Raw genomic sequence first — 24,246 nt, 5'->3', positions numbered from 1 at the left:
GCGATCAATGAACAATTTTTATGTTGTTTTATTTATTACAGCGTGAGTGCGCTGTTAAAGCAACGTGTATAAATCTGTTTTATCTTTATTTATGGTTGTCCCTCACAGTGAAGCTGCACTTAGATCCAGTGACGGTAACACCAAACGACCCCCGAAAAAAATGACCACCAACCAAAAATCTTTTTAGGCAGGAACCTTTTCTTTTAAAACCTAAAATTAAAAGTGGCGGGTAAAAATAACCTCTTAACTCAGATGCCCCTTTCCCCTCTGGTCTGTAAATCTGTGACAATCTATCTATATACCTGAGTCACTTCGCATCTTTCCATCCTCTCCCATCTCAGCCTAAATGAATAAATGTAAAGACTTCAGACATTAATGCTTTAAAAAAATCATTGATACTATAAAAAAAATGGATTTTACTTACGACTAGGTAAAGAACCAGTTGTTTTTACACCAGAAACAAAATTTACAAAAGAGGAGACCTTAAGACTGCAAATCAAACTGGTACCCAAAAGTTTTATAACCACGTTATAGTGTTTGTTGACCGGACGGTCGTAGAAAATCGTAATCGTAAAGTAACTGCACTAAAATAAATCTGCATAGGTACCTTGATTATCTCTAAATCTAGAGTAAGTTCTTCAATCCTCTCCTTGGTAGCCTCAAGTTCCAGCTGCAGAGCTTCAGCTTTCTCCTCAGCCATCTCCTTGTCCAGAGTTGCCATCTCTACAGTCTCGCTATTATAAACAAGTAAAAATATGTTCATATTAAGCGCTCATTTACATTTCCCAAAATCCGTTTTCAAGAAAACTTGCCAACTTAAAAATTGTCATAAACCTTCCCTACACCAATAAAAAGTTCATTATAAAGGAGAACGATATCGGTCACATTAGGTACACAAATAGAAATCTTTTTACTTTTTTTTATGATATCCTTATATTGCTTACCTAAGATCCTGCATCTCTTCAGCATGCCTTTCCCTGGCCTCTATGGCCTCTCTAGCCTCGTGTTTAGCCTTCTGAAGATCCTTCTGCAGAGCTGACTGGGATTCCATGATTCGAGTCTTAAACTCAATCAGCTAAAGAAACAGATAACCATATTAAATTTTTGTTGTCATTAATTTTAATACCTATTTCATAGCTCTGGGGTGATCTAAAACAATGTAGAGCTATACCTTTTTTTAAGCACTAACATCCCAACTATTGAGAAAGCCAACCCTTTGATTTCAAAACCTTTGTCTATGCATGATAATTTGAGACTCGAACCCATCATCTTCCCAAAGACAAGCAGATGGACTACGTGTAAATCTGCAGTCCCAGATATAAAATTGAAGGTTTAATTTATTTCCATTTCTTTCTTCTATTTACTATTTTTACAAGCAACAACAGGCAAAATTTGACACAAGATTTTTTGGAGGAATGAATAATTTTTACCTATTCTATTGTTATATCCCTGCAGGATTAAACCACTACAATGACATTAAGAAAATCCAATTATACGCATTGTTGGGAAAGCGAGCTGTAAATAGAAGTAATGTTTTTAGAGAAAAAAAAATTATCTACCTGTTCATTTTGAAGCACAATCTTCTCATAATCTTTCATTTTTTCCTTGTCCTGGGCTCTTTTTATCTTCAATGTGTCCAACTTCTCCTGCAGATCTTTTATCTCGTCCTAGAAAAAAAACAAGGACGATAACATTAAATAACTACAAAACTCTAGAGAATTTCTTAAAGGGTCACTCGAAAGGGGGAGATTCGACCCCTCATTTAATATTTTAGTTTTAAAAAGAAAGCAATTAAAGGGGTAGGCATTTTTGGGAGGGTGGAGGCATTCTTCACAAAAAATACTTATAAACCTTCCCTGGACTTAAAAGAAGCTTCACTGTAAAGGTGAACAATATCAGTTCAGCGGTAAGCGAGACAGACAGAAACAAAGATAAATAGACACTTTACTTAATTTCAAGCAAATTATGTTCCCTTTTGAATGTTGAATTCATTCATAATGAATGAGGGAAAACAATCTCATAGTAAAGGACCTTTTGCAAAGTAAAAATATCATTGTTATTATGGCTGCCCCACTATTAAAGGAATGTATCCTTGTTGTTTCACTAGCTTTCAGAATTAAAGGAAAGTACAAGTGTACATAAAAATAGAAGCACATCAATAAAACATATAAAGTTTTAACTTATTAAACCAAATTTCTTTTGTTACTTTCACATTTTTAAAATTTTAAGGAACATAGTTACAAGCATTCACTAAATCTAAATATATTAACAGCAAATAGTGAGCTTGGTAGTTCTATTGTAATAATGCTTTAACTGGAAGTCAAATTATAATTCAAATTAAAACTCCACTCCTGCAAATAGCCCCAACCCTGCCCTAGACCAATAGATCATACAAATACATTTCCTTTTGCTTTGGGGTTTCAGTTCATTCCAAAATCAATAACACATGACATTAAACAAGGATGATTTATTAACAACATCCCTATTAAGCGAAGCACATGGATAAATAAATGGACATAAAGAGGCAGATGTTCAGTGGTCATAAAAAAGGGAGAGGAGAAGAAAGCGAGAAAGAAGAATATTATAAATAATAATGGAAACTTTTTATATATAAAAACAAATAATTGTGTGACAAGCAGAGCGAAGGTCCAAGAAAGTATATTTGGTGCTCTTTGCCTTTAGCAAAAAAAAATCAGTTTAGTAGTTATTTGTCTTGAGATGGGAAAAGTGTTTAAAAACCCCCATTTGCACGCTTATAATCACATAATGTGACAAATTGAAATTTATATTACCTTATAATTATGTATTTCTTGTTGTAGCTGAAGATTTTGAACCTTTTCTTCCATTTTATCAGATAACATGACACTACTGTACAAAAAAAAATCACAAATCTTATCTTACAAAAACATAATAATTGTTATTGTTCAGTGATCTTCAATACCTAATTAATATTCTAAAGAAAATCATGAAACCTTTCATGTGTTTGATATATATTTAATGTTCTTTTTTTGCCTTGACTGCAGACCAACAAACCAAGTAAATTATACACTGGGTGCTTAATAGTATTTAAAAATCTTTACCAAAACAAATAATCAGCCTTTCTAAAATAGGAGACAAGAAAATCTAATTTTTTTTCATAGCGTTACGGACAGATAACTTGGATTATACAGTAGCTTTGCTCTTAAAATAATTTTGGCACTACAAAACTAGTAGTTCAGTCTTTAGCGTTAATTACCAAATCAAGGAAAAGAAAATTATTTGAGCTAAAGCATTAAAAACATTTGATGTCAGGTATCTAAAGAGATAAGACAATGGCCTATATTTTGATGTAGTTCCTATGATGATACACAAAATTACCCCTTCTGTAGATTAAAATTAGTGGTAAACGTTTGAACACTCAAACAATCAAAATTTATTAGGGTCCCCAAAGTTGTTAAACCAACGAAAAAGAAAACGTTAATTTAAAACTTTTAGGACTAGTTTGATAATAGCCCATTGTCCCCTCTCTCTCTATAATAATGTATATAATATTCTTATGAATTTTCCTTAAAGATGGACTAGCTGTGGCACTGGAACTTGCAGAGCTCTTGGTACCTAAAAAAAACAAAAGCTAGTAAAGTTAGAAATATTATTTTCGCTCTCTCCCTAATTTCTATAGTGTAGCTCTAAGTCTATGTCATATCATAAGCACCACCACTCCATGGATCTAGTGCTTTCACGTAGTACCAGATGAGCACAAATATTACTTCCGACACTCCCTTATTTCTAGAAAAATAAATTGAAAATAGAGGGGAGGGGGGGGGGGGGGTAGTTTTTTCCCCCGAAGTTAATCGGTCAGATACCCGTGCTATCTATAAAAGAAACTAGGTAAATTCATATTTCTAAGAAAAAAAAGCATTAACGACGACGAACCAAGTGATGGAGGAAAATTCACACAAGAAATTTTTAATAACTATCTTAAATATTTTAGGAGAAAATCACACTTCCCTATAAACTTTGCTGACAGACAAACGTACATTATGAAAAAATAATCATCTTTGCTAATATTATTGTTAGTAAAGAAAGACATAAGTTAGTAAGATAAAGGTTCTACAAAATTAAAAATATTCTAACTGAACATGTAACAAATAGGTTAGACTTACCTTATTCACTCAATTTTTTAAGAAAATATAATTTTAATGTAACAAAGACCCACTACTGTCAATTAAAAGGGATAGTTCAATATAAGTATTGAACGAATTAATATACTTTTAGCACTATAAATGACCGTATATGTCAACATTAAGGGGGGGGGGAGGTGGAGTTTGTTTGGGCTTGTTTTTATAGTTATCAACCTAATTTATCAACTCACCTATGTAATAAAAGGTTCCATTCAAAAAATCAGCTCGATATCTTAAAAAATAAGCTCATAACTTAACATTTTAGTGTTTGAGGGGGGGTATCTTTCCCCACTAGCCCCTGGAGGAAAAGTCCCAAAATTCAATTTTGAAAATTTTACAGGTAGACAATCATATAAGAGAGCTTACAAAAAGAATTAGGTGGATAACTATAAAAACAAGCCCACACGGCCAATGCAAAATTTGATACTGAATTTTCATTTCCTATAACTGTACAAACTCCCCCCCCCCCCCTTATAATAATCAAAAGAAAACAATGTTGTTTTTAGAGAACAAAGTTTTTTTTTTAAATGAAAAATTAAATACAAAAATCAATTTGAGAGTAAGTAACATCCCCAAACCCCAAAACTGCTTTCCAAATGAAGAGTGTTTGTTATTTTGGAACTGATAAAATATTTGAAATCACTTTCAATTTTTCTTTGTGAAAAAAAAGTTAAGGAGGCCAAACCTGGTGTTGCAATAACTTTTTCAGCAACTATTTGTGTAACATTCGTGGTACGAGGAGTTTGCACAAAATTAGTTTCCACAAAGGATCTCTCCCGCTGAAACGGCTGTTTTTCTGGAATGGGTGTGGCCGCGTCAGATTTGCGGCTAATATTGGTGAAACTTGGCTGCCGACCTCCACCTAAGAAAAAAACTAGGATCACAACGTGCATAAAAGCAAACGGTCTTATCAACTAAGCTCATATAAGTTTAAACTTTATATTGTTTTCTTAGAGTAACTAGCAATTTCCCCCTAGCATATAAGCTCTGTATTCGAAGGTGCAGGGATCGAAAAGCATAAAAATAACCTATATAGGTAACCCATACAATATCCAAAAATGAAATAGCCTTAAATAAGCCTGGGACATATGTATTATATAGCTTCGCTAAAATTATGAATTCAAAAGGATCAGTAGTAATCGAAACCTTAGCTTCAATCAAAAAACTCTTACTCCTGATGTAAAAAATGATAGTTATTTTAAAGTCCCAAATTATTGTAATGGAATAAAATTAAGTGTAAGATCAGTATGCATCTATAAATGAAATCTAATTTTTAAAGCAATTTAAGTTTTAAATTGCTAGAATATAGGTTAGGCGTGGATGTATACTATTATTAGTAGCAAATATATGTATTCTGTACGAGGGAGTAGCTTTCGCAATGGGGTGTAAAGTTAATCCGAAACTGGTAAAGCTATTGGGAGCTAACTTTAGACTTGAGATTTTTTAGATCTTGTGCTTCTTCATCAAAAATAAAAAAACGGCCAAATCCTAGGGAAGGTTTTAGGCTAATTTCATTTTTAGGTTTTAGTCTTGGTATGGTTTTTTGTCTTTCCTAGATGTTAGGGGCATAGCCGATAGTATATAATGTAAAAATATGGTCAAATAATGAGCCGTACGTTAAAATGTTAAAATGTTTTAAGAAACTACCTTGAAATATAACTTTGAAGGAAGCTAATAACTTTAATTCATTCAAGTTTTAATTGGCTTTTCACAAATTTGAAATGAATGAAAGGATTTCAGATCCACTTATTTACTCTACTAGATAAAAGACTTAGAAGAAATATTAATTAGGTTTGATGTTTTTTTTATCAAAACTTGATGTTACAAGAAGTAACAGGATATGTGTCCATTAATATCTCGTAAATTTCATGGTTTGCAAATTTTTGTGGAATTTTAGTATTAGCCAAAGGCAGGTCTTAGGCTATTTAAAGTAGCTCACAAAAACACACTAGAAAAATAGATGATCTAGATAGATGCGATAACATGTTCAAAAACCGGACTTGTAAATTTTATAACGTATTGATGTAAATTATTATTATTATTATTTCTCATCTATAAAAATTGTTAGTTTGTGTTTGCTGCGCTAATAAAGAACATAATCAGGTATCATAATATTGGCTGAAAAATTTTTGGACAATAGGTACTTTGTATAATTTTTTGGAACCAACCAATCAAATTTTGATTAAATTATACTATGTTTTTAGTGCCAACGGATAAAATAACGCTTTATCAGTGTCTAATGTCCTCTCCCACCATGAACATGATAGTCAAAGATACATTGCATACCTGGCAAAGGAAGCCTGCTTCTTGGCTGAGCTATTTTACTTCCCAATGGCGTGGCCATAGGTTCTAAACAAAAACAAAATGAGTTAAACTTTTTTAAAATATCAGCTAGCAAACAAAATAGGAGAGGGAGGGGGGCGGGGGGGGGTCTACTTAGAGTCTTGTAAAAAAAGTGTAGAAACATTATATGAAGCAAAAAAAACAGGTGTAAGAAAGGGATATTGAAAGGAATTTTAAATTCTTACTTCTGCTCATTTAATTACCTTAATTTTTATCCTTTCATGAATAAAATTCTATGAAGTCAGAAAAATTTAAAACTTCCTAATCTTGCTAATACCTTCTCATTGGAAGTTTTTTTTATGAATTTTTAGCTAAAGTGTCTAAATGTAATAAACATTTTTTTAGGAACTCTAACTAAAGCTCCCCTTCATTTTACGATTATATCTACAACAACCAAAAAATCTATTTATAAATGTAAATAGCAAAAATAAAAAAACATTAAACAGCAAGATTTAATCATTTTTAACTCACCGTCAGAACCTTCTGCCACAGTCTGCATGCTTCCTCCGTCTGCACCCCCTTTGCTCCCTGGCATTGTCTCTTTAGGGCTTCTATTTGCACCCCCCAAAGCTCCACCAGACTCTTTTCGCGCAGATTTTGACAGATCACTCCGCTGTCGGGCTAGATCGCTTTTCTGTCGCTGCGATAAGCTGCTGTTCTCTCGACTTGGACCTCGACTAGGGCCGCGGCTTGGCGTTTTACTTGGTGAATTTTCTTTGGATCCATCTTAGGGTATTTTTACATTATTAAACAAGTTAATATACTAACCAAAAAAAACTGTGTTATATAAAAATAGTTCAAATACAAAATGGGACAAAATACATTGAAAACAAATACATTATTTTTTTCTATCTATGTTTAATAATGCTAAGCTACTTCATGTAATTTCCAAAAAATGAAAAACAAAGGTAACAATGCGAATGCAGCCACAAATTGTTTTGAATATTTGGGCTTTTATTGTATTGTAATTGTATCGTATATAAAAATTAATAGATTTTTGTAACTACTTACGTTTTCTCCCTATTGATAAAAATAACTTTAATTAAAAGTTGAAACATTGAAATTAAATATAATAAAAAAAAGTATTAATGTTGCTGCAATAAAACAAATGGACAATGTGACATTTTAACCATCTTGGTCAAAATTACACTTATGGTTAAAAGATATCATAAATACTAGGGTTGGCAATCCGTCTAAGATTTTCCGCGAATTCCAGATTCTTATTTTTTTGACGGATTCCGGATTCTAGCATTATTTTAAAGGGCTTTTTTAAAAAAAAAAAAAAGTTGAGGGATTAAATTATATCGGGTACTGGGTAGAATCTAAAACTGCGTTTTTTTCATATTTTCTTATCTCTCTTCTTGGTGGAGTAGGTTTGGAGAGATGGAGGAAGGGGGGGGGGGGGCGGTGATCTTTGCCTTCAAAGAGGTTGGGTTGAAAGAAAACGGATTTCGGATTCCAAAATTGGCCAAAAATTGGGCGAATTCTGGATTCGGATTGCCAACCCTAATAAATACAATACCTATCCCTTTTTCAAGACAAAATAAAAATAAAAATCTATTTTGACCACCCAAAAAAATCGCGTAATAAATTGATGAATTTTACCTTTATTTATTTGCTTGACTTGGGTGGGCCTGACAAACATTCCATGTTTATCTGGACATGAAAAATATTCTTTGCCCTGCACACTTCCATCATTTTTACCCTAAAATTCCAAGATTTAAAAAAAAATTGCAACAGAATGTATATTTGTCTGTCCGCGCGCTAAAATAGATTGGCCGATCGAAGTACAATTTTAAAAGTTTTGTATAGGCTCAGGGCAGGTTTTATGCTATGAAAAAAAATCTAAACAACCCAATGACCTACTTTTAATAAAGCTTCCATATAAAGTACTACAAAGTCGTACGTCGAGTAATTTTCTAGCAAGAACTTTAGTTTAAGAAAAAAAAACAATACTAATTCTTATCATAAATATGATGAAATAATAATAGTATGTGGAGAGGGGCAAAACCCTCATCCTCATTTTTGAGTGAAGCCTCAAGTTTCTAGTAGTGTTAAAAAAAATGTGGAGAGGGTATGATTTCACTAGAATTTCTCACTGATTATTTTCATACCTTTGGTTCGTCCAGAACTATTCCAATCCATTTTCCACTTGAAAATTGGGTCGTTCCAATGAAAGCAACCTAAATAATTATTTTTGATCTGTATATTTTTTCAAAATTAGGATTAATAGGATTATTTGTTTACTCCTTAAACTCTTGGCTAACTTCTGTATTTAATGATTGGATGCTCCAATATTTATCCAAGGCCAATTTTTGATGCAAAACTATATATGTTCTATAAACTATATACTGGTTAAGGTACGTGTCATTCAAAAATTTCCATGAACTAAAGGACAAGGACATTCATTGTGATAAAATAATGATTAATTTTAATTTATTTGTTTAGGTTCCTAGTTGTATCTTATTTATGAATATGAAGATTGCCTAAACTAGAGTTAAAGATTAAGATCAGAGTATATATTTTGTAATGTTAATAATACAGGATTATATTATTTTTTTCTCTCTTTATTCTAAAGCTTTTCTATTTGAATTTTTTTTTAAAAGACATAATTTTATTTTCAGAAAATTCACCATTTTTAAAGCACACCTAATATAAGTAATGAATGTGAAATATCCAGTGAGTGTAAAGGGGGAAAATGTACTGTTAAGTACAATAAATTAACCTAATCCAATATACCTTCCCTTTATTCTGTTATAATTGCAAGGATTGCATACCAAAAGTAGCTTTTATTTGGGACAATCTCATTAAACTCATTAAAGTAAAGTTCTTTCAAGTAATTGGGCAATTATTCCATTGGCTTGTGAATATATAAGTACGTTTTAGGCACCACAGTTATAATAATACAATGTTAGGTTTACTGCCTTTTTGTTGTCGATATTGCTTAACAATGTATATAGGAGTTTCGGCAGGAATCCAAAGTCCCCGAAAGTTCTAATCTTGGAAGCAAATACAATTATGACAAAGATTTCTATATAGAAAAAATCTTCGGGAACAAATTTAAAAAAATAAATGGTCAGTTAGAACAGAAAACGGAAAAGTAGGGAAAGTGTATGAAAACACTTTTAGCCTTCATTTGCGACAAAGCTTAAGTGGGTTGTGTTTATATGTTTAAAAAAATTAAATACCTTTCCAGTTACATTTTTATCTTTTACTTCGACTATATCTCCTAACTTTAAGTTCTCCATTTTCACTTAAATTAGAGGTATATGTCTTTAATTAAGTAAGTAAGTCAGAATTAATCTGTTTTATTTCTATTCAGTTCTTCAAAGAAAAAAATTACAAAAAATAATATTTTTATAGTATTTGTTGTTTTTTTTTCTTTCAAGAAACTATCATTATTTTGGTCAATTAGTAGAAAATTTAATTTTTCATTGTTGTTTGTTTTGAATATTTTCTAATTTTTGTCTGAAATTAAAAATCTAAGAAATGCTACGCGGCATGGGCGCACAATAGAAACCAACCCCCTTTTTGGTGTAAGGAAATTTGAAATAATTTTTCTTAAAATAGATAATATCCATCTATATAATTAATTTATATACCTAAAACTTACAAATCCTAATACAAAAAAGGTTAAACTTAAATTTTTTTTTATTTTGAATCCAATTTTCATAAAACATTTCAAAACCGGAAAAGGGAAAAATTTTCTTGGAATTTTAAATGTCGTCATAAAAATAAATATTTTTTGGGATTTTGTAATTTTTGTTGTTACACAGTAACACATTTAGCTTATTTTAGCATTTTAATTGAAATGAATTATTTTATAATGATTTTAACATGTTTTTTAGCTTTATATGTGCTTCCAAATGATTTTTTGAACGGTTACGTTTTTTCTTCGACCGGAAATCGTAGTGTACACTTTTCTTTAATTTCTGCCAAACCAAATATTCTTCGCTACTCAAATCTTGTAGAAGAAGGCTAGTGCGGCCACGTGAAGTTGTGTTTAGCAAATTATTTGTTATTTTTATTTATTTCTTTATTTGATTGATATTAAAGTGTTAAAAATAAATTCTTAAAAGTTTTTACTAATTTTAATTGTGATTTGTATGATTTACGTCTCAATTTTGGCTATCCATTAGATTTTGTTTTTTAAAGTTAGATATACTATTCATGGTTATTTTGTGCGTTATCTGATATAATTGCGTTGAGTTAGTTTATTAATTTATGTCCTTTGTCTTTATTTCCTTATTGTTAATACTGAAATTAACTTATGATATTCATTCTGTCTGCTCGGAAAGATTTTTTTGTGTATTACATAAACCTTGTTTTTTAAGTGGCTGGCCATGAAAGATTTCTTTGGATTCGAGGGGATGTCCATGTTGAATTTTCTAAGTTATGATTTGAATTGTAGCATGCCAAGTTATTAGATTCTTACTTAGGGTTTACTTTTTCTAGTAGTGAAAGCACCTTCCCTCTAACTGGTTATAATATGTCTCTGAAGTTTCACTGTTTCCCACCTTTCTAGTTGCCAGCCCTGATATCCTTTTCGGCCATTAGCCAGACGTGATGTTACTGCTATGTAATATTCATTGGTTTTCATATAAAATAAAGAATAATATTTAGGTATGTCATTTAAATTTACAAAGCACTATAAATGAACACTAACATATCTTTCTCCGGAGAAACTCAATATTGGATATGATTTTAAATGTTTACCATATTTTCAATGTTTGTTTGGCATGCCATTTTATATATGTTAAGTGTTACTTCAACCTGTTGTCCTAAATGTGCAACTTATTTATCAATAATTAAATATCTATGTAATGAATTTATAATATTTTTTTTATATAGTGATCTGCTCATGGTGAATTAATGACATAAGTTATAATTTGAAGTTTATGTTGTGCTAAGTAGGTTTTTAAATTTCTGTGCATTTCAGAAGCAATGGGAAAGCCTGCAGGTATCCGTACCGCTCGTAAGCATTTGAAGAACCGTAGGAAGAACAGATGGGCCGATAAAGACTACAAGAAGGCCAATCTTGGAACAAGGTTTGTTTTACATCTTATGTGTAATCTCTAAATTTAGATAGAAGCTGTCTAAAGATTCAGATTACTGCTAAATAAAAATATTCTAAACTCCCCTCTTTATATACTGGTTAAAATATGACCTTTAATATTTTAATAAAACTGAGCAAGCTATACTTTTAAATGCAGTGAACAGTCTATTTATGACAACATATAAACCGTAAATGTATAGTTTAGATAAGATAAACGTAAGTTCCCAATTATTAAGCTTGATATAAATGTGAATTAAAATTAGAAATGTTAAAAATAATTTAGATGGAAGGCCAATCCTTTCGGAGGTGCTTCCCACGCCAAGGGTATCGTTCTTGAGAAGGTTGGTGTTGAGGCCAAGCAGCCTAACTCTGCCATCAGAAAGTGTGTAAGAGTCCAGCTGATTAAGAACGGCAAGAAGATCACCGCTTTCGTCCCAAATGACGGTTGTCTTAACTTCGTTGAGGAGAACGATGAGGTAAGTTTAGATGCACCTCTCGTATGTCAAATATTCGTCTCTCATGGGTTGGGATGTGTAGCCATTGTTTTAAGTTTAATGCAACCACCTCTTAATCAATGCGCAAATGGCACTTAGAATCCGAATTTCGTTACGAAACTTAGCACGAGTAATCCATGGTAGGTCTATTTTCCTAAGATCGAAGAAAAAGTTGAAAATCAACTGTTTGAAACCTAGTTTGAAATAAATCATTTAAAATGGAACCATAAACCATTTTTTAGATTTCTCCGGCAACTACCGGCTAGAACAGTTCATTATATATAGTATAATGTGGAGATAGGTTTCGTGAAAATAGGATTTGCTTTTTCAACTTTTTGTTAAATATTGGAAAAATAAACTTATTAACGATTACTCATGCCAAATTTCAGAACGAAATTTTGATTCTAAGTGACAATTTCGCATTCATTACGAGATAGTTGCATTATCTCTCCTCCCCTTCCCCCCCGTTATTTACCTTTTAATTACATGTTAATGCATGCATTTAAAGATTTTACTTTTTCAGGTTTTGGTCTCTGGATTGGGTAGAAAGGGTCACTCCGTGGGTGATATTCCCGGTGTCAGGTTCAAGATTGTCAAGGTCGCCAACGTCTCTCTGAACGCCCTGTTCCGTGGCAAGAAGGAGAGGCCACGTTCTTAAACAAATCAACCATCAGCCCATTAATAATATTAAGTGTCCCATTGCTTGTTTAACAACAAAATTAAATTACGTGAAAAATGTTTATGAAAAGTTGAGCAATTTTTAATAAAGCTTAAGATCTATTCATCCTATTGGATTTGTTTGCTCTTTTCAAAAAACTCCACGTATTTTCAGATAGAAGATGCCGTATCAGCTCTTTGTTGAGATTGGTCGAGTCGTCCTTATCGAAAGCGGACGCAACGCCGGCAAAATCGCAGTTATCATCAATGTTATTGATCAAAACAGAGTACTCATTGAAGGACCTACCTCTGGAGTTAAGAGAATGGTAGGTTTTTTTTTACTTGAAATACCTAGCCTCATGTCGATTGTATTGGGATGCATTACTACTAGCGTATTAGGTTAAGTGACTTTGACTTACCGACAAATAACCCATTATTTGCACGACCGTAGTCTTTGTAGTGTTAACTATGCTAAGCAGTGTTGCGGAGCAGTTTGATTTTTGTGCGGCTCCGCTCCCGGAGCCGTCAGTGAAGATGGCGGCTCCGGATTTGGCACCAAAAAATCAAGAAAAACAAAACATATTTCAGGGGTGTATATTCTGCATGGGATCCCCGGCTCAGGGGGGGGGGGGGGAATGTAAAAATTAAGAAAACTGAAAACATTTTTTCCATTTTGCCCCCCTCCTTGGTTAAAAAAATTTAAAAATTTGTGTGAGGAGGGATAAAATAAATAAAATATAGAGTTCTTTAAATATTTTTCTATTTCCCCCCCTACTTTTAAAGAAAAATCTAGGGGGGAAAAAAAAATAAAAAAATTTTGTAGCAGGGGAAAAAAATAAATCTTTTGCAGAATATACACCCCTGACATATTTTTTCCCAACGTCCATTTTTTACTTTTGAAGGTTTTAAAAGTATAATTTTTGATAAAAATTGACTTGAAAAATTTTAAAGGGGCATTTGCACATGAGAAAACAGAGTTTATAATCATAATTAATAAAAAAAATCTTTTTGTTTAGCTAATCCGGAGCCGTTGTTAAAGTATATTACGTCCTCAGCAAAATATCACGCTCCACAACGCTGATGATAAGTAATGTAATATGACTTTAAAGCTTATACTCTAACCCCCCCCCCCCTCCCCCCCAGCTCCAGACAGCAATCAAGCACGCTATCATTGAAGTTAATGCTTAGTGTGAAAATAATGACCAATTTGGTTAAATATTTAGGATTACCGCTTGAAGGAACTCCGTCTTACAAAATACAAGGTCGATGGATTGAAATGGCACTCCAGACAAAGTTTTGTGCTCAAGGCCATGAAGGAGGCAAAGATCGACGAGCAGTGGGAGGAGGACCCCATGTGCCAGCAGCTAAAGAAGGTGAAAGCTCGCAAGGCTATGGGAGACTTCGACAGGTTAGTACTTAGTTTACTTAGATTTTGTTTTTATCTCTAAAACTATCTTATTCAAATATCTACACATATTGTATAAACCTGCAATAAATGGGGCAGAGGTGTATATTCTGAAAAATTGAACCTGTAAAGGTACAGAGATGGAAAAAAAGTTTTTTTTTTAAAAAGAACAAACCAGTTTGGTTTTTCTGTTTTTAAAAAAAACCAGGTTTTCTTTTTTTAATAATCATATTATAGGCCTGCCTCCCCTCTTTTTTTCACCCCCTCCCCCTTTTTCTCCCTCAAAACGGGGGGTGCCAAAAGGACCCGAAAAAGGGCAGCCCAAAAGCGCCTCGCCAGATTTGACAACCCTGACTGACTGTTATTTACTGTATTATTTACGTTATGAAAAGATATAACTGGAAAGATAGGCCTTTTTATAAATATTTAAAAAAAAACCAGTGGTGTATATTCTAATATTCTACATGGGATCCCTGGCTCAGGGGGGGGGGGAATAAAAAATTAGTGGTTGGAGGGAAAAAAATGTAAAAATTAAAACTGAAAACATTTTTTCCACCCCCCCCCCCCCCCCCCCCTCATTGGTAAAAAAAAACTAAAAGAATGTGTGGGAGGAGGGATAAAATAAATAAAATATAGAGTTCTTTAAATATTTTTCCATTTTCCCCCCCTACTTGGTGAGAAAAAACTAGGGGGGGGGGGGAATAAAGAAAGGGGGGGGGCGAAAGTGACACTTTTTGAAACCAAAACTAAGAGTCAACAAAGGAACTGAACTAAAAAAAGGGTTACAGGTCTGAGATTTTGCATGGCAGTTGCTTTATAGGGGTACAATATGGAACTGTAAAGAAACGGCGGCGCAACCGCCGAAAACCGCCGTTTCCCGCCGTAATTTTTGTTGCCTTTTCTCGGCGGTTTTCGGCGGTTGCGCCGCCGTTTCTTCACAGTTCCATATTGTACCCCTATAAAGCAACTGCCATGCAAAATGTCAGACCTGTAACTCTTTTTTTAGTTGAGTTCCTTTGACTTTTAGTTTTGGTTTCAAAAAGTGTCACTTTTGCCCCCCCCCTTTGTAGCCGGGAAAAAATAAATCTTGTGCAGAATATACAGAATGACCCTCGAAAAAGTTTTTTTAAGCATCTGCAGCCCATATTTCTCAATGAATTATCAAAAAATGTATATGTCCTTGTTCTCTGTAGATTTCCACATAAGTAGATATAAAAATATTTTTTTACATCAATTAACAGCTGAGATTTTTAGAGCCAAAGTTTTGAAAAAGTGGCTGAGGAAAAAGTAACTTTTCAAGAAAAATGTTTTTTTAAAGTAAAATGACGTGTTTTCTTCACAGTTTCAATATTTTTTATAAAACTTATATAAAGATGTATACAAGAAATTCATTTCATGCTGAAAGCACTTTTTTCACTTGTTCTAAAAGGCATTTTTAGATTAGTGTAAATTGCAAAAACACCCTTACACAAGGAAATCCTATAAAACCTAGTATCAGATTAAAAGTTTACATAAACAGAAATCAAACACTTTTTATTTTATAAAAATAAGTTAAAAAACAAAAAAAATACAGCTAAAACTTTTTAACATTTAACAATTTACATGATTTGTCTTTAAGTAATTTGTTTGAGTGGGCGTGAATTTATTGGGTCAAAGTAGCGTTAATCCTTACGGTCGTAAGCATAAATTGGGGAGGGGTTCATTTCAGGTCAATTAAGAAGTAGGGGATAATATAAGGTTTATGGTTAAATGGATATAAGAAAAATGCATTAATTAAAATTTTAAAAAGTAATTTTTTATATGTAAAACTAACATTTTTTAATGCAATAAAAAATGTATCAATTGTAAAATTGCTTTTGTTTGTTTTTTAATTGGTTGAAAAAAGTAGTATACTAATAAAAAAAACTAAGAAATATTTAACAATATCCAGTTTCTCAAGCACTTTTTCCAAACTTTGGCTGTAAAAATCTCGACTGTTAATTGATGTAAAAATATTTTGATATCCTTTGATGTAGAAAATTATAGAGAACAAGTACATATGAATCTTTTAATATTTTATTGAGAAATATAGGCTGCAGATGTTTAAAAAAAACTTTTTTGAGGGTCATGCTGTACACCTCTGAAAAAAACATTTAAACCAACCAACTTTGTTTTTTTTGGTTTAAACCACTTTATTTATTTTATTTATTTATTTTGCAGAGATGGTTTTTTATGCCATCTCTGCAAAGGTGGGGGGGGGGGGGTTGTAAAAATAAAAATTAAGAGAAATGAAAACATTTTTTCTTCCCTCCTTGGTGTTAAAACTTAAAGAATATGCAAGAGGGGGGGGGGGGAAGGGATGATATGAATAAAATTTGCAGCAGGGGAAAGAAGAATCTTGTGCAGAATATACACCCTTGAAATGTTTTATTATGGATCTTGAGGGATGACTATTGAACTTAACTTTTAATGTACATTTCCTATTGGAATGATGGAATCAATCACTTCCGTAGATAAAAAATATTGATTAAATCGGATACTAGTTAGGAACCAAACTATCCCGATTGAAAAACAAAGTCACCCTATTAAATAATGGGTCCTTAAAACTTAGCACTAGTCCCTACTTGAATTTTATAATTAACAATTTTAGGCTTATTTGTAAGAATTCTTTTTAATAAATGTCTTCATTTCAGGTACAAGCTTTGTGTTGCTAAGGCCAAGAGAAACACTATTCTCAACGAGATGGTAGAGAAGAGAGTCGCAGCCTTGAAAGAGGCAGGAAAGATGTAAATGACATTATTTGTGATTTATGTAAAACTTTGTTGCGATAAATAATAAATAAACGTCGACCATTACAAACATTGGCTATTTCTTCTCTTTATTATTTCAGATAGAATTAAAATGGGTAAGAGAGTTCGGCCCAAGGGAGGCGTGAAAGGTGCCCGCTGGGCTAAGGGTCAGAGTTGTGTTAGTAATCCAACCAAGAATAAGCATAGAGCTAAAGCTAAGCCTATGTTTGGTCAGCAATTTTCACCCCATAATCCCAATACAGGTATAGGTTTCTTTTATAGTTTAGGTTGAAATATCTTATTGTATAAAGTATTAGCTAAATAAGTCTTTGAATTTAGGATTTTCTCATCCCCTTTCTGCCCTAGATGGTAGGTTTATATCCGCTAGGTTGTAATATAAATAGAATTATGTATTTACGTCTGAAGCTCCAGTTCTCTGTAATCGCTGAACTGTTTGGCTTTACTTTACTGGTCCTGTGGTGGATCTTAGCTATTTTCATAATCACACTGAAAAAAATAACCCCTTCTATTGAAAGTAGGCAAAAATAGCTGGTCATTTAATTTTGGAGAAATTTTTATCCTGGTTAATATTCTAGGGTTGGTAATTTGAATCCACAGTCTGTTCTATTTTTTAATCCAGAATTCGCAATTCAAATTATTGCGAATTAGGATTATTTATTTCATGACTTGTGTAGCACTTAAAAAATTTTTATTAACTAGAATTAAAATGGTTAGCATCCAAAGTTTTTTCTAGTGATGGCAATCTGCCGAATTTTTGGGCCGGATTCCGGATTCTTACTTCTGGCGGATTTTATATAATGATAAAAAATCTTTGCCTTCAAAGAGGAGTTGAAAGAAATAATTCAAGACGCTAATTTTAGCCTACCAAATAAGAATCCGAAATCCGCTATTCGGATTCCAAAATTGGGCGGATTCCGGATACGTATTGCCATCCCTAGTTTTTTCTGTATTTTTTTTTCAACGTAGCTTTTTATGCTTCTGTTAGGTTAGGTTAAGTAAGGGTTAAAAAATGCCCGCTGTTCGGGATATAATTTTTTATTTTTAAAAGAGCTGAAAATTTTGCTAGAATCCGCAATCCACGGATCAATCTGCTTTTTTGAGTGGTGGAGGTTTGTTAAAATCCGAATCCGACCTCAAAAAATTGGAGAATTGCCAATCCTAGGATTTTTTTTGAAGAGTTAGAGATTAACTTATAAAACAAAATATGCTTCTTTTTGATTGGTATTTACATATTTGAAGAAAAAACATACATATTTTGTCTCCTAAGCTGACATCTCGCTCTTTTAAAATTTTTTTTTTATTTTTACCTGTACAGAGACTGCCTGGAGCTCCAGAACCTGGAGGCCTATTCAAAAAATTTTAAATCTGGGGGAAATTCATCGTATAAGAATGATTTTATCCCTAATAATCTATCTTCTCAGTCTAAAGATAAAGCCTATACTCACTGTTTACGCAAATGTGTCAGAGCTCCCACCCCCCTTGCTCTTGATCGTGAGTAGTCCCCTAGAACTTTTTTTCCATTTTCCTTCCCTTTGTGGTGAATAAAACTAAAAGAATATGTGGATGGGTGGATAATATGAATAAAATAAAGAGTTCTGAAAAAATTTTCCTCGTCCTTGCAGGAAAAAAGTAGGAGGGAAAAAAATAAAATAAAGCAACAGGGGAAAAAATATATGCAATGGAAACATCAGAGTTGAAATGTGAATTGTCTGAGGTGGGTTTTAAAATTGCTTTTTTATACGTTTGTTCATATTTTAAAAAGAGAAATGCCGCAAACAATTTCACGGCATTTTCGCATTCTTAGCTGACAACTTAGAATCAAAATAAATGCATTTAAAGAAAAATGTACTTATTTTCATGGTTTTATAATTCAAAAATTGTGCGGATTTCGGATTGCCAATCCTAATTTAAAATATTCGGATTGTATAGATAATGAAATGATATGATTTAAAAGAATTGGATGAATCCTATTATTAAAAGTAACATGATGTCTGAGTTTGTGTGACTGTTTGTAGCATAGCCTATCAGTCACTATATGTAAAGGTAACAAGGATGACAACATCCATAAAAGCGAAGCACTGAAACGGTAAGATAAACGGACATTAACACTTGTACAGTGTCAGAACTGAATAATCATAATATAAATGTATAAGAGTCAAAGCAAAATTGTAAGTAAATTTGTTGAAAAACTGCTTGATTCAGGATAATGTTTATGGACATACTAACATTATTAGGACTTGATTATAGGGTTGCTTCGCTGATTACATTATACTTAGTCCCAGGAATCAATATACCAAAAATCAGATCAATCGGATGATTAGATCACATAAAAATTTGTTGTTAAAAAAGTAAAAAAATCAACATGTTTAAAATAGACGTACGGACATTTTGGTGATGATTATAGAGTTGCTACGCTTTCTAAATCGTACCTAACTACTAAAGGAATCACCATGCAAAATTTGAAATCGATAGGACATTTCTAACATGCCTAAATTAACGAAAAAAGCTATCCGTTACGGACGGACCGACAGAAATTTAAAAAGTAAGTTTAAGGATGTATCTTTTAAGGATATTAATATTGTTTTAGAGCCTCTTGGTGAGGGTAAGCTAACAGCTGCAGCTCTGCTGAAACACAATGCTGTACAGGGCAATGCTGATGATGTTCAGAGTTCATTGGACAAGTAAGGTTACCGTTCATTTATGGTTTATGACTAATTTTCCAGTAGGGAATGGAAACCGATGAATATTTGTTGGATGAGAAGCAGTTCTGCGCCCTTTTCTGTTAGTTACAAACAATTTTTTAGAGGGAAAAAATACCTTCCTACTAGCTATAAGTACAAAATCTTGAAATAATATCTTGGTTTTCCTTACTTACAACCATAAAACTAAAATAATACTTACAATAAAGATATAAGGGGGGGTGTGGTTTAATGCAACCATCTCGTAATCAGTGATTAAATGGCACTTAGAATTCGAATTTCGATCAGAAATTTTGCATGAATAATCCATGGTAGGTCTATATTCCCTAAATCGAACAAAAAGTTGGAAAAGTAACGGCTGGCGGCTCAGTCGTTTAGCCGTTTTTTGCCTATTTTCAGAGCAAATTCATCATTAATTACGTAGGAATCAACTTTTTAAAACATATTTTTGGTTTAATTCATGTTAAATGATAGCAATAACCAATTTTTAAATTTCTAGTACCAACAGCTACCGGCTAGAACCGTTTGATAAGGTTTTTGAGTGAGAATAGTTATTTCTCGCATCGTATTATAAACGGCTTTCTAAAAAAACTAGTTTTAATCTTTTGATTGTACATTTTTATATTCGTAGAAAGCTGGATATAATACGATGCTAGACATAGTTTTTTCGTATGGATGAGAACCGGTTCCTATCCACCGGATTCGAATGAATACGAGAAAAAGTATTATGTGAAAATAGGTTTCGTGACTTTTTTGCTCTTAAGATAGTAATAAAATGGCAAAACAGCTGATCCGCCAGCCGTTACTTTTCCAACTTTTTGTTCGATTTAGGGAAAATAGACCTACCAAGGATTATTCATGCAAAATTTCTGATCGAAATTCGAATTCTAAGTGCCATTTAATCATTGATTACGAGATGGTTGCATTACCCCCCCCCCCCCCCCCTTTATATATTAACTACTTAAATAGCCTAATTTATTATTTTATAATTACAAATTTTTCTACGTATGCTAATATAATACATATGAACTGTTTTAATTTTCAGGATGTCTATCAATGAAGACGCTTTAACCCTTGGAATGACATATAAAACATTTGACACGTTTGCGTCAGATTGGACACAATGCACCAACATTGCTTTTGATAGCCTGCTTAAAAAGATTCGGTTTGATAATAATGGCCACAAGGTAAATATAACAATATGAAGTTATTCAAAAGGTTTTTTCTTCCTATGTCTGAAACTTGTGTGAGGTACTAACTATACAGGGCTATTTAGTGCCCAAAATTTACTAAACTGACATACGAAAACCTACCCTTCTCCCATTGATCTTAATTAGGGGATTTTCTGCTCGACTCGTCACTTTAAGGGCAACCACCAAAAGCATAATTAAAAATAATTACCTAAATTTTTATATTAATTGTGAAAATATTCAGAAGTGAATCTTTGACAATTTATCGTAAAATTTCATTTTCTGATTTAATTTTGGCTAAGTAAAGGCATTACAGGAGAGTTTCTTCTGCATGGGATCCCCTGCTAAAGGGGGGTGTGAAATAAAAAATATGTTAAAAGGGGAAAGTAAAAGAGTATACATACACCCCCGAGGCTTTATTAATTTTACTTTTCATGTTCATAAATAACTGTTCTGCGGCTCTTATTGATTATTTAATATTTCAGGATATGATGGCCGTACTGGCGGCTGTTACTGAGATCATAAAGGAACAAGGGGGCAAGGAGACAGAAACTGAATACTTTGCTGCGCTGATGTCTGCTCTTGAGGTATGTAAATCCAAAATTTATATCTTATTCCTTTACTTAAATACTATGGGACCTTTAATTTAAGTTTGATTGGTTGGTTAAAAACTAGCAGTGTCCAAATAAGAGGTAATTTTGTTCATTGTCATTAGGGATGTGTAATGTATATATCTTTCGTCCATTAACTTTTCCCATTATTGTAATGAGAAAAAACATAGCTTGTAGACTTTAAAGCTAGTTGATTTTTGCTTAGGTTAGCGACACCGAAGAAAATTTGTCTGCTGTTTTAAGACTTTTGTCTGTTGTCATCAGAAAGGTGCCCTCGGAAATTCTCATCAAAAAGTAAGCTTTTTTTCACAGCAGCGGTACTTAACTTCAAAAAGCCTAGCGAGTACAGACCCCACCCCCTTATTTTTGAAATAAAATATTAGGAATGGCAATTAGGTAGTTTCACAAAAAAAAAATTTTGGTCGCGGTTCAAATACCTGTTCTATACATAAAAATAAGCAATAATATGAATTTTTTTGGTTCTATCTTGATTCTAAGTGGTAGAAGGTGAAATCAAGATTTTTCGAAAATACGCGAAGTATGAATCTCTAAACCTGAACATTGAGGTTATTGGTTACCGATCTTTAGGCTGTCCAAAGGGCACTCTTATGTCATTTTAGACTAAAAGTTCAAACGGTAACTGCCTTTCATTTGCCTTGCCATTTCTAAAACGAAAAAGAACGTCTTTCTGGCCCATCTGTGGGCTGAGATCTGAAAAAGTAAAACCAAGGATCCCTTTGTACTCTAAAATCATATACAATAGAGAACGGAAAAATATCGACCTTTCAACCTAGTTTTTAAGACAATAACTCTAAAATTGGCCACAGATGAGCTAGAAAAATGTTTTTTTAGCATTTTAGAAATGGCATTGGATTCTACTAGTAGGTACCATTTGAACATGTATTCTGAAACGACATCAAAGGTGACATTAAAGTCGAGAACTGAGAAAATTTTGAGATTCTTGGATTTTGGTAATTATTGGGTTAGTATATTGGCCATAGAATCAGTTCTAGGTGTCCAAATCACTTACAAAGGTGTTTTTGTTGTCAGGGTATTTTACCTAAGACCACTAAAACTGAACCTCTAATGACTTGACTTGGCGACATGGTATGACCTCCCTGTAAGAGATAGAATATGACAGTTAGTGTGTACTAAGACATTTATCCATTAGCATATGTGTTCCTTTTTTAAAGATATTTCAATTTTGAAGCGTTTTACAGCAATTCAAAAGACCCGAAAATGGCCTATTATGGCAAATTTTCATCAAACAAGGATTACAACAACAATAAAAGCGAAGCTCCAAACTGGCAGGACAAACAAACATTAACACTTGTTGAGTGTCAGAATTGAATAAGCAGAATACTAATGTACAAGTCGAAAAAAAATAGTAAGTAAATTGTTGCAAAACTGCTTAAATACAGGATACTGTTTAAGGACATACTTACATTTTTAGAACTTGGTTATAGACATGTTTTACTTATATAATTTTACCTTGTTGTAATAAGAATCAGTATTCCAAAAATCAGATAAAAAGGATATTTACATCACATAAAAATGGATATACGGACATTCTGGTAACATTTATAGAGTTGCTATGCTTTCTAAATCATACTTTACTGTTATATGAATAATTATGTCTATATTAACTGTCTTGGAAAGATGATAATAGCTCTCTATAGACACATTAGCATCAAAGATTGGTCTACTTTAGCTCCCCTGGCAGACCTGGCAAAGTTAAAACTTGGATTTTGAAGGCGAAGGTGAAACATTGAAATTTTTTGGTTACCTGTCTTCAGGGTGCGAACTCTAAAGTCTTTTTTATATTAGGCATATTTTAATGTTATCTCCTACTCACAATAAGACCTTTCTCAAACACCTTGAACACCATTCTAGCCAAACTGTAGCGGGATAAGAGCACCTGTGCCAGCAGGCAGGTTTAAAGATGGACTATTCGAGCTCTCTATACATAGTTTCAGATCTCAACTCAGAGAAGGGCTAGATGGAAGCTCTTTAGCTTTTTAGAAATGGCAAGAAGAATGAAAGGCCATTTGAACTTTTAGTCTATAATGACATAAAAGTGCCTTTAGGGCAGTTTAAAGACGGGTAACCAAGAACCTCCATTTTTTAGATAATTCGCGTATTGACACAAAAATGCAAAATCACCTTCTACCACTAAGAATGCTTCTAGAAAGCTAAAATTGCATATTTAAGCTTATATTTATGCATAGAACAGGTATTTGTACCGCGACCTTTGATTTTCTTCATTTGGTTACATTATGAAATTACCTAATGGCAATCCGCCTAATTTTGGGTCGGATTTGAATTCTTACAAAAAAAAACCTGGCCAAGTATCTATCGGATCAATCCGTGGCTTGTGGATTTTCGGATTTTGGATCACGAATTCTAGCAATATTTTTAAAGGTCTTTTTGTAAATAAATTTTTTTTAGCCCATTTTCTAATTCTTACTTAACTTACCTAACCTAATATGACCATGAAAAGCTACTGTAAAAATAAGATACAAAAATATTCACCAATTTACCTGAAGTTAATATAAAATAACCACTTTTTTCTCCCACATTTTAAATAATATTTTAAGTGCTACAAAAGTCATAAAAAATAACAATCCAAATACGCAATTTAAATTGCGGATTCGGATTCTGGGTCCAAAAATTGGGCGGATTCCGGATTCGGATTGCCAACCCTATGAAATATATATGTAGATGACAAGGTAGTTTTTTTTTCTTTTAGCTATTGGTCCTAAACCAGCGGGACTTATACGTCCTCTGCTCTAACCCTGCTACCCTTTACCAAACACGATATAACCTAACCTATTAAGAATAT

General features: G+C 32.8%; 4 protein-coding genes across 10 annotated transcripts in view; 3 read left to right on the top strand and 1 right to left on the bottom strand.

Moving 5' to 3' along the window:
* Nucleotides 1-10,031, bottom strand: part of LOC145319297 (dynactin subunit 1-like) — a 43,399-nt gene extending 33,368 nt beyond the window's left edge. For 4 of the 7 annotated variants that reach the window (XR_013879803.1, XR_013879804.1, XR_013879805.1 and 1 more), the window contains exons 1-12: nucleotides 9,692-10,031; nucleotides 8,618-8,686; nucleotides 8,109-8,208; nucleotides 6,975-7,229; nucleotides 6,447-6,509; nucleotides 4,846-5,022; nucleotides 3,548-3,594; nucleotides 2,793-2,870; nucleotides 1,560-1,667; nucleotides 945-1,075; nucleotides 608-734; nucleotides 303-342 (exon numbers count right to left, since the gene is read on the bottom strand). Coding sequence is in view for 4 of the 7 variants with exons in the window: in XM_080161360.1 (XP_080017486.1) it covers nucleotides 303-342; nucleotides 608-734; nucleotides 945-1,075; nucleotides 1,560-1,667; nucleotides 2,793-2,870; nucleotides 3,548-3,594; nucleotides 4,846-5,022; nucleotides 6,447-6,509; nucleotides 6,975-7,229; nucleotides 8,109-8,208; nucleotides 8,618-8,686; nucleotides 9,692-9,751 (1,255 nt within the window). In the remaining 3 variants the exon portion in view is untranslated. The remainder of the gene's footprint in view (nucleotides 1-302; nucleotides 343-607; nucleotides 735-944; nucleotides 1,076-1,559; nucleotides 1,668-2,792; nucleotides 2,871-3,547; nucleotides 3,595-4,845; nucleotides 5,023-6,446; nucleotides 6,510-6,974; nucleotides 7,230-8,108; nucleotides 8,209-8,617; nucleotides 8,687-9,691) is intronic. The other 3 variants (XM_080161361.1, XM_080161362.1, XM_080161363.1) reach the window with 3 other exon arrangements.
* The window catches only part of RpS23 (ribosomal protein S23), a 245,661-nt gene extending 232,770 nt beyond the window's left edge, over nucleotides 1-12,891 (top strand). Inside the window, exons 2-4 of the mRNA XM_080161366.1 lie at nucleotides 11,444-11,551; nucleotides 11,843-12,035; nucleotides 12,577-12,891. Of these exons, the coding sequence (XP_080017492.1) occupies nucleotides 11,448-11,551; nucleotides 11,843-12,035; nucleotides 12,577-12,711 (432 nt within the window). The 5' untranslated portion in view covers nucleotides 11,444-11,447 and the 3' untranslated portion in view covers nucleotides 12,712-12,891. The remainder of the gene's footprint in view (nucleotides 1-11,443; nucleotides 11,552-11,842; nucleotides 12,036-12,576) is intronic.
* Nucleotide 12,892: 1 nt separating this feature from the next.
* RpL14 (ribosomal protein L14) lies at nucleotides 12,893-16,953 on the top strand. The gene is made up of 3 exons (XM_080161367.1): nucleotides 12,893-13,036; nucleotides 13,934-14,118; nucleotides 16,788-16,953. Exons 1-3 carry the CDS (start codon nucleotides 12,893-12,895, stop codon nucleotides 16,882-16,884), a joined length of 426 nt encoding a protein of 141 aa, XP_080017493.1. The 3' UTR covers nucleotides 16,885-16,953.
* A 42-nt stretch (nucleotides 16,954-16,995) lies between these two features.
* LOC145319298 (RRP12-like protein) overlaps nucleotides 16,996-24,246 on the top strand; it is a 33,739-nt gene continuing 26,488 nt past the window's right edge. Inside the window, exons 1-5 of the mRNA XM_080161365.1 lie at nucleotides 16,996-17,146; nucleotides 19,492-19,585; nucleotides 20,649-20,790; nucleotides 21,279-21,380; nucleotides 21,610-21,698. Coding sequence (XP_080017491.1) covers nucleotides 16,996-17,146; nucleotides 19,492-19,585; nucleotides 20,649-20,790; nucleotides 21,279-21,380; nucleotides 21,610-21,698 — 578 coding nt within the window. The remainder of the gene's footprint in view (nucleotides 17,147-19,491; nucleotides 19,586-20,648; nucleotides 20,791-21,278; nucleotides 21,381-21,609; nucleotides 21,699-24,246) is intronic.

The sequence above is a fragment of the Acartia tonsa genome, chromosome 5 (genome assembly GCF_053477335.1).
Source record: "Acartia tonsa isolate MP-2025a chromosome 5, ASM5347733v1, whole genome shotgun sequence".
In the NCBI taxonomy this organism is placed as follows: Eukaryota; Metazoa; Arthropoda; class Copepoda; order Calanoida; family Acartiidae; genus Acartia; species Acartia tonsa.
The sequence above is the reverse complement of the archived record's forward strand: the minus strand, read 5'-3'. Positions and strand labels throughout refer to the sequence as shown.

What these genes read in the sequence shown, in the direction of transcription:
- RpL14 (XM_080161367.1), top strand. Translation starts at nt 12,893, where the DNA reads ATGCCGTATCAGCTCTTTGTTGAGATTGGTCGAGTCGTCCTTATCGAA. An exon ending in CCTCTGGAGTTAAGAGAATG is followed by an intron (nt 13,037 to 13,933) that starts GTAGGTTTTTTT and finishes TTAAATATTTAG; the next exon opens with GATTACCGCTTGAAGGAACT. An exon ending in GCTATGGGAGACTTCGACAG is followed by an intron (nt 14,119 to 16,787) that starts GTTAGTACTTAG and finishes TCTTCATTTCAG; the next exon opens with GTACAAGCTTTGTGTTGCTA.